Genomic DNA, 10,093 nt, shown 5'->3' on the forward strand with positions numbered 1-10,093 from the left:
AAATATATATTGAATATCACCCTTGAATGGCTTTGAAACTAAAGCCTTGCATGCATGGGTATCAAAATGTATATAGAGTTGAGATACATGATTACTTGAAAATTAGAGACTTACAAAAAAAATACGATCCTGATATTCTCTGGCTTTTCCTTCACAGTCCGTGTTGACTTTCTCCTTACTCTGCCCTCCCTTACATGTCATTTTCCAGAAATCTATTCTATGCCTTCTTTCCTCTCTTTCTAGACCAGGGCTCTGGATGCCACTAGCATCCCAATGGAAAGAGATTATAATATAATAATGTCTGCAGCTCCACCTAAGCCCAATTAAATCAGAATTCCTGGAGGCAGACCCAAGCATCTGGATTTTCCAAAAGAGTTAAAGTGCTCCAAATACACTTTGGGTAATTTTATTCATGCTCGCAGCCTCAACAGCAAGCACTATATTTATCACCTATAAATATATATTTTTATCCCAGAGCTATCCACTGAACTGAAGACCACACATCCAATCTCTTCATGAGACACCTCCATAAACACCAAATGGAACACATTATTTTTCCTTTAACCCCCCTTTCTCCACCTCTATTCCTTATCTGACATGGCAATTCCATGTAACACATCACCAAGCCAAAACTTTAGAATAGTCCTGAGATTGCCTATTCTCTCATCCCTACATCCGGTCACGCTAGACTCGGTTTCCCAAATACCTCTCATTTGTTCCCTTGACTCCACCATCAATGTCACTTCTGTAGTTCAGGCTTCTCCTATGGTTTACTCCACCTTTCACAATAGTTTCAGCTTATGTTCTCTTCCTCTAGTTTCTTCATCGAAATCTCACCTTATTCTTTTTCTCGAGTTACTTCAATGGCACTCGCTTGTCTATAATATAAAGTCCAAACTTGCCTGGGTGGAAGATGGATGCCAAGTTCTCCTTTATCTGAGGCCACCTGCCATTCAGACTCCTTACATCCTCTGCAGACACCCTATGATACTACACGTGTGTAACCAACCTCACCGTGGCTCTGAACCTCTGCACGTGCTATTCTACACAGAGGACAATTATCTCCTGAATGTTCTTTAGGACTGAGTGTAAGCATCTCTTCCTCCTTATAGACTTCTTGTCTTTCTCTCTATTCCAAAACTGCTCATCTCGGGGCCACTTGAGATTGTTTACTGAAAAAAGCATAGTCCCCAGGCCATGTCGTAAGTTCCATTAGGCAAGTACCATGTCTACTTTGTTCAATACTCTCTAAACAAGAGCGGTTCAGCAAATATTTGTTAAATGAATGTATGAATGGAAAAAAGACAAGTATGAAGTATTTCAAGATGGGTATAGAAGTATGATTAACAGTGACAGGAGGTTCTATTTATTTCCCAACTTTAAGTTTTGTCCTTGACATGACTACGAATGAATGCAAATATGTGCATGATATAAGAATCAAATGTTAGCAATGCATTTAAATTATCAATAAGAATAAACATGAAAGCACAATTAACATGCAAAGATTTTCTTCTGAATTACAAGAGAATTAGCTGATGTTATTCTTTTTAATAATTTGTAGTTTTGAAATACTGTTGCTTCAAAACACAGATTATGTTATATGAAGTTAAGCAAGACATTTAACCCTTCTGTGCCTCAGTTTCCTTATATGTACAGTAGGGACAACAAAAATACCAAATTTCTATGATTAAGTATCTATGTATATGTATATATATATGTATACGTACACAAGTCGTCCCTAGGTCCCTGCAGGCAGCAGGGGAGAGGGGAGGCGGATGGTTCCAGGACCCTCCTTGGACACCAAAATCCAAGGATGTTCAAGTCTCAAGTCCCTTACTTGGCCCTCTGTATTTGTATCTGTAGGTTTTCACATCCTCAAAGTCAATCAGCCGAGGATCTTAAACTAGTACTACACGATACAATTATACAGTATATGTATTACTACGTATAACAGATATGTAATATTAACTTGACTGAAAGAGCAGCTAATTTTAACCCAGAATTTCCACATTTCAGTCTCCTTTTCTATCTATCATAAGAGGAAGAAAAACCGCCGGAGCTCAGTTTCTCAACTTTATGCTTTTATTATCAGAGCTTATTTCTCTCTCTTCTTCTTGTAATATGGTGTATCTTTGCTAAAAGTTCAACTTGAAGCATGACAAGAAGAGAGGAAAGATCTTGGCCCAGAAATTACAAAAAAAAATCATTTCTAAATGAAATTCTTGAAATCAGTTAACCAGAACATCTTTTAATTTGAAAGATCTATCAAATTAACATGTTCCTTGCTTATAAGTAAACAGTGAGCAAAAATACTGTCTTTGTTAAGGTAACTCTGTGTGTGTGTGTGTGCGCTGGGGGAACACAGGGGTTGGGGAGGTTGAAAGTTTTGGGCTATTAAGTACTAACACATAATATTGAAAACTTCTATCACTAGATGAAATGTTCATGTATCGGTATCATCCTTAATAGAGACGTGTCTACAAGGGTAATGGAAATGGAAAATGTTCAAAGAGAACTGAATCCCTTTTTCAGCACTTTTTATCCTTCAAGCTGGGGAAAAAATGATGAAAAGAAGCATCATCATTTGGAATCCTGACTTTGGCATGAAAGTACGAAAATATCACTTGTGAGCACAAACTAAGGCAACTGCTATTCAGACTGACATTTGGAAAATATGATCATAGATGTACTTCCGACGAGAATATGTTTTTCGTGCTTCATATTATTTAAGAGAAAAATAACAAATGTATGGGTTATTCTACTAATTATTAAGCCAAAAAAATACTAGTTGCCAAAAATGTTACACATTAGGTACTATTATGCCAACCATGCATCCATTCCATTAATGCAGAATTCCAAATCAATTACATGAACTGCGAAATGAACTGCTGTTGATTTCTTTTTATTTCCCAGAATGCACCTGTTTATAAACCATTACTAATAATTTCAATAATTAGCTGGACCCCAGATTTTACAGCTATTTGATTCACTCAGAGATATTTATGTGTATGGTCTCCAAAACCAATTTTTGTAATGTCTATATGCATATTGTCCATCCAAAGCTTAGAGGTGGCCAGATTTGGCTGACTGTTTTCTCCAGCTCTGGCAGTGGCTTCCTCACCTTCTATGATGTAGATGCACTCCCGGTCAGGGGGGTACTTGCTGGGATAGTTCGGAGAGGTGAAGACACCTCCGTCTGCGTGTTTTGTCCAACTTCCACACTGCACAGACTTCGTTTCTGAGGTGCTTTGCTTTTCTGGAAAAAAAAAATTGTTTTTTAAAGCCACTATCCAATTTTTTATAAAACTAAAAATAGAGAGGACATTCTTACAATATCCATTAGTAAATTAACTTCTAAATGGTGTCGTAGTCAAAACCAATCAATTATACACACTATAAAATGCTCAGATAGTCTGGAATATTAAGAATGTGGGGAAAATAGGAAAATGCAAGTGACTGGAGGTCTTCCACTTGCATTTTTCCAAAGAAACACACCTGTTCCTTGCTTGGTTGTCCCAGACAAATGGAGGATGATTAAACTTGCTACAACTGAAACAAAAAAAGAAAAATTAGAAAGCTTAATGTACACCGAAATGATCAAATTCTATAACAACATAACAATTTAAAGATAAAATGATATCAAAGAAGATTACTTTATCACTTTTAACTGTTCCAAGTAGACTCAGAACTTGCAAAAACTGATAAAATGTACAAATTTGTACAGATAAATTGTACAAATCAGGACAACTTAGGAATCTCCTCAGGAAGTAATGCCAGTTAGGAATGGCTGAGACCCAAACTCCTAAGGCAAATGCAGACTTCAAGACTAAAGAGTTAATATTGTCACCTACTAATGTCCCATTACAGCAGGATTTCAGGAGTATGTCTGAGCTGCTCTGTGTGAATGACCTTGCTAGTATCTCTAAAGGAAGAAAGAGGGACAGCAGGTAAAAGGGTGAAAAGGAAAAGTTGTATTTTCATCAACCATGTTATTGTGTTTTAGAAAATAAATACTTAGGCAAAATCCTATGGCAGGTCGGGGGAGGGGAACAGAAGAAAAACAGACTAATGTGGATTGATGGTGTTAAGCAGCATAATTAAAAATATTTCTTATAAAATGATGAACTACCAAGTAACCCCAGTCCTCAGCATCTTCTAAGCTCTGAAATTAATCTCTTCTAGCCTTAACTTTGATTTAATATTTAGTATTATCCAGAAATATTTTATAATTTTGAGAAAGGTTATTTCTATAAGCATTTTACTGAGTCAGTTTTTCCAGTATCAGAAAGAGCCTCTGATCTGTAACTTAACAGTAAATCTACGAAGACCACTGAAACTTGCCCTTCTGTTTTACTTCCATATCCTTGAGTTACTTAATATTTTTGCAAAGCCTAAAACTGAGAAAAGCATGAAAGTCATCTAGTCTTCATAATTTCTGATTTTTCATTCTCTATTTCTGTTTTTATTATTGACTTTGTTGCTCGATTACCTAAAAGCCCTAAGTTCCATTAGGTGTATAATCATACGTCCACTTAAAAACGCATTTGGAAAAGGGAAGGTATAATTCACAATGCTTTCCTTAACTAAAGCTCACTACAGGATCTTACAAATTTATGCTTAAAGATTATTCCAGGAAAAGTCTGTGGGCCTTGCTATCAGTATTTGAGAAATGATGTCAAGTATTGTACTTTGTACTCTAGCCTGGCTCTCTGCTTTTAAATGAAAATATCAGTCGTTGCTATTGTCTGTGCTCAGGTAGGAAAACAAAAGTCTTACTTTAACGTGCCGTGTTTCTACACCTACACACACGCACGCGCACACACCCGGGTGTACAGCCATCAGTATCAAGCTAGAGTTTGGGTGTTTTCACTCAGCTTTTCCTGCTCTGCGGGCATCACGTTGTGGAGCGTGTGCTGTGATTAACACAGCGGCAAAGCCGGTCCTTTGCGTGGCATAGCCACCCTAATCCTTGCTTTATAAAACTGTGAGATTTCCACCATATATTTTCTTACACTGCCGTTTACTCGATGACTTCTGACACTATTTTCCTCCAATCCCCCCCCCGCCCCAATTGCACGCGCACCACACACTCGTGAAGCAACACTAGAGGGCTATCTACTCTCCGGAAGAGTTGAGCTTGGCCCTCGCCCTCCCCTGGGGGGCTGCGTTCAGGTGAACCACAAACTACCCACGGGGGTGGGCAGGCGGGCCGGCCGAGCTCAGAAGCCCCCGAAAGGAACTATCAGGCCAGCTCTCTCCCTCTTTCCACAGGCCACCTCGCTCTTGCGCACGTGCCCACCCCCGAACTACTCGCCATGCTCTGCCCCGGGATGTTCCTGCCCACGGAAAGGCTGTTTTCCGCGGCAGATTCTGCGATCCAGTGACCACCGCCTTGCGCAGCCCGCACGCCGGTTCTATGATGCTGCGATACAGAAAGTTTACATCTGCCCCAGACTCGCGGGGCCTGCGCGGTCCGGCGGGAGCGCGGCGGTGGCCAGGCTTTCCCTGCGCGTTCGGCCACGAGGGAGGGCAGGCGGGGAGGACGGCACCCGGAGAGCCCCGGCGCGGCGGGAAAGGTACTCACTGTGAAACAAACTGCGTCCATAGATCATGTCTGTTCGTTACACCCGAGGCTCCGATCTCCACTAATTCCATTTAGAGACAGGGAGACTTCCAGCGGTCGGGGAGAGGTCGGAGTCGAGAGGTGTTTTGGATATGCAAACCAAGAGCAAATGAAGGGGGGTTGGGGTGGGGGGAAGTGAGAGAGGAAAGAAGGAGATCGGAGCCCACACGGCAGCAAGATCCGGACCCGTGCGTCCTCCGCCCCGGGCTCGCGCTCGCCCTCTCAGCGCCGCGAGGCCAGCAGCATCCTCGCCGTGACGCGCGCCTCACACCCGGGCGCCGGGCGCCACCATCAGCGCCGCCGGCGGCAGCACCCTCCTCCTTTGCATCACCGCCGCCGCCGCAGCCGTCAGGAGGGCGCGCGGGCAGTCGGCGCGCGGGCGAGCCCTGGGGTGTCCCGAGCCGGGGCCGGGCGGCGGGCGCGGCGAGAGGAGCGGGGCCCAGTCCGGACCGACGGCAGCCACGGAGCGGACGGCTGCGGCTGGGGCTCGCTCAGTCCCCAGTTTCATACACCACGAGCAGCAGGTCGGAGCAGCCTCCGAGGGAGGATGTCCAGCAGCCCTCCTCTCTCCAGCCCTTGGGGATCTTCCGCTGAGGCATTGAAGACCAGAGGAAGGGGTCGGTCATCGGCTCGCCGGGCTGCGCGCCACCTCTGCGATCTCGCGGAAAGAGGAGCGGGGGGTGGGCGTCTGGGAGGAGGGCCGGAGGGTGGTGGAGGGGAACCGAGGTGGCAAAGGGGGGCGGGGACGGGAGGGCGGTGGGGGTGGGGGGAGCGGGAAAATGACAGTTACCAGGTGGGCGCCTGAGTCATCGCCTGGGGCTGCGCGGCCCTCCGGGAAGCCCGGGGCCGGCGTGAAATCGGGCAGCTCGGCGCGGCCGGCGCCCCCGGGGCTGGTGCGCAGCGGAATGGGGCGGCGACGGCGGCAGCAGCAAGGACAGCACACCAGCTCCGATCCCGGCGGGGGGGAGGGGAGGGGGACGGGGGGAGGACCAGGCTGGGATCCGTCACTCGGCCAGCCTGGGCCGAGGGGGCCAGAAGCGCGCCGGCAAATCCCGAGCTGCATCCTCGTGCGGGATAAAAGGCGTGCAAGGGGGAGGGGCCGCCATGTGAAAATCCCTTTCGGGGTTCAAATTTTCACTTTTTAACGATTAGAATTTCCGGTAGATCTGTCCCCCACCCCTCATATTCCATCTGTCTAGAAGAAACGGGTTCTGTCTCCCTTCGGGGGTGAAGGCTTTGCCATTTACTCCGGTCTCGGGCTGGGAGACGAGGCAGGGGCGCGCCGGAGGCAAAGGCAGCATTAAAAGTTTCGCGTTTTATCACCCGGCCTGATGCGGAGGCCGCCCGCAACAAACTGCTCCTGCAAAGACACGGGCTTCTAGCAATTCTCCTTCACCCTCCCCAAAATATTTAAAACCCCCAAGGCAAACACAGATCGCCTCCTACCCCACCCCTTCATGGACAGACGCGCGCGCGCGCAGCGCGTTCAACTCGGAGAGAAAGAGGAAATTAAAAAAAAAGAAAGAAAAAAAAAAAAGAAAGGAAAGAAGAAAGAAAAAAGAGTTGCTAGGTAAACAGCTCCGAAAAAACCCGTTTGTAAAATGCAAACAAATGAATATGAAGCACAGTAAACCCGGGGCGGCCCGAGGAGGGCTGGAGCGCGCGGCGCGGGGAGTCCCTCCTGGGCGCTGCAGCGCCACCTCCTACCCTCCCGGCTGCGTCCGGCCCTCCAGCCGCTACAGACTCCGCCCGCGCCCACCGGCCGCTAGCCGCACCTCCGGGTCAAGCAGAGGCCGGCGACCCCCGGCCCCCGCCTCGGCGGCGCGGGACCCCGGGGGCGCTCAGCCGCAGCCCCCGCGCCTGCCACTCCGCAGACCGGACTGGGACTCCTGTTGGGGATGATGGCGGTGAGGAGGTGGGCGTAGGGAGAATTAAAGGAGGTAGAAAGCGGAGAGGCGCTTTGCTGCGAAGACTAGGGTCACCTCAAAAGGCAGGAGCGAGAGGCAAGGGCCGGGAGAGTGGCCCGGAGACTGGTGGCTGCCGGGCGGCTGCCGCCGCCGGGCTCCCGGCCTGACCTCCACCTTCTGGCACCTGCTGCTGCGGCTCGGGGCAGCCCGCGTGGGCGCGTGCGCGCGTGCGGGTGCGGGTGAACGCTCGCTGCTGTCCTGCCCTCATTTTCCCAGCAGAGCCGCTGGGAGAGGGTAGAGGTCTACAGACCAATAATTTGCAATGAGGTCACCCCCAAGGCCGGGGGGATCCCCGAGCCCTGGAAGCAACCTCGAAGACTCCTTCCGTCAAGCTTTTGGCCCTTTGTTTCCCGGAAGCTGCAGGCCCTCGACGGTGGGGTAAAGTGATCAAATAGAGAAGGGCGCGCGCGTGCTTGCGTGCGGGCGTGCGTGTGTGCGTGTGTGTGTGTGTTTCCTTCCATTTAATGGAAAGTGGGTAGATGGGGCAGGATGGAATGGAGAGCTAGAGCGAGAGAAGGAGAACGCCAGACCGCCGGACCTAGAGAAAAGGGGAGGGGAGAGAGAGAGAGAGAGACGCAGAGACAGAGAGAGAACACAGAGAGGGAGAGAGACTGCGCGCCCGCGGAACGCCAACTCCATCTGAACTTGGTGCCTGCAAGGGGAGCTACAGGCTCGAGAAAGGAGCAAGGGGTGAGCTGACGGATGGAGAGCCCGGAGGAGCGTCTCAGAAAATCCGGGTGTACCTGCCCACGTATGTACTTGTAAAAGGATCAAAGGGGAAAATAGCAGAAGGTCCCGAGGGAGTTGTGTGACCCACGTGCGATTCTTGTGCCAGCGTGGGGTGTGTGTGTGTGTGTGTGTGTTAGGGCGGGGGGATGAGTGGATGGGAGTGGAGTTGAGAAAGAGTGGCTAGTGCACGGTTAGAGCGGTTAGTAGATGGTGAATAGATGACAAAGGAAACAGGTCACCGATGGGGGAGGGAGGGTCATTGAAAACTGGTCAGTGACGCAAGTTGGCAGTAGAATGTTGACATGTTTAAGAATGGATAGTAATTATTTTTTGCATCCAAAAATCTTGTTTATAAAAATAAGTTTTTGGAAAAAAATATCCTTCAATGAAACAGTGGCGACGTTAAAATTTTTCTTAAGGGAAACCACTGTATTTCTCAATAGCAATTTGAAGGTAGAAGAAGGGAAAGTTGGTCTTTGCTAAATCCGTCCACTCAAGTATGTCTAACATGTTTTCCCTTCTCTTTGCTTTCCCAGGACACAGGTCATTGTAATGTAGCCAAGGAAGTGGCCACTGAAATATTCCTAGACCAGTGGGTGGTCCTTGCATCTGAAGGGGGATCCAGGAAATTCAGGAAGGAAATCCCAGGGGAAAAAAAAGAGGGGCACCCAAACCTTTTGTCCATGTCTTTATTCCTCCCATATCCCATTGGCCAGCATGTCTGTATTTGAGATCAAATTCTCATAAATAGGGGCCTGCCTCCTGGGCTGTGCCTGGGGCTGAAGGGTTGCACTTCTGCTCAAACCTCAGTGCTGATGGAATGAGAGTGCACATCCCGGACCTGGTCTGTGACAGAGGCTCTCAGGTCCTCTATTCATTTCTTCACTCACCAAGAGACAGAGTCAGGCAGATGCTAAGGTTTTTACTCTGCTCCCCTAATCCTTCCAGGTTATCGCTGCAACTTTTTCCTTGAAAAGTCCATTCATTTTCCTACACACACACATGCACAAGGACTTTTAACTATACACCACATCCTGCTTGCTTGGCAAACTCTCTTCTCACTTTTGAGTTCTGAACTACCGCTTGCTGAGTAATGCTGCCTCCCTGACGGAGACCCACGAGTTTTTACTTTCTGAGAAAAGCCGACATATGGGAAAAGTTCAGCTTCTCCAAGGGAAGGTTTTGCTCACATATGGCCAAATTTCAAGATGTGATTTTGTTGAAAGAGAGAGCTTATAAACTGCTAGCTTTTATAAGTTCAATGTGCTGTCCTAGAAGAGGGTGCTTTGTCACAGTTCTCCAAAGTTAGCATTGCGGTAGAGACTACTTATAGGATATAAGGCAGAATTAATGCCTCTTGAACCCAATTTACACTGTCACTGGTTTCCTTTGAGCCTGCACCCTATAACAATGAGTGATAAGGAGGATTTCCAAAACCCTGTAAAGAATCGGTGTAGGACACTTGCTCTTCTGATTCAAAAGTAAGTAGTATTTAGCTACGTACACGTAATTCTCTATAGAAAATAATAAAGCTCCAGGCCCACTAGGGATCTTTCATTAATTCATCCACAGTATTGACATCTTCAAGGGATTTTTTTTTAATAGCTAAAATAAGTGACATTACCAAAAAAAAAAAAAAAAGACCAAAATCAATAGTGTTTCTGATACATTCTGTATTATATGAGTTTCTTGAAATTTTCCTACCATATTTTAATTGACATAGTTCTGAGCTGTAAAGTTCTGTTTCTTCCATTTTTTTAACTCACTATACAAG

General features: G+C 46.9%; 1 protein-coding gene across 1 annotated transcript in view; it reads right to left on the reverse strand.

The window, feature by feature from the left end:
* The window catches only part of NETO1 (neuropilin and tolloid like 1), a gene marked incomplete at its 5' end in the record, with an annotated part of 85,996 nt that extends 82,664 nt beyond the window's left edge, over nt 1-3,332 (reverse strand). Inside the window, one exon of the mRNA XM_089895315.1 lies at nt 3,122-3,332. Within this exon, the coding sequence (XP_089751441.1) occupies nt 3,122-3,332 (211 nt within the window). The remainder of the gene's footprint in view (nt 1-3,121) is intronic.
* Nucleotides 3,333-10,093: the final 6,761 nt, after the last annotated feature.

Source organism: Delphinapterus leucas, chromosome 14 (assembly GCF_059928025.1).
Source record: "Delphinapterus leucas isolate spDelLeu-1000000601 "Yukka" chromosome 14, BTC_Dleu_Yukka2, whole genome shotgun sequence".
NCBI lineage: Eukaryota > Metazoa > Chordata > Mammalia > Artiodactyla > Monodontidae > Delphinapterus > Delphinapterus leucas.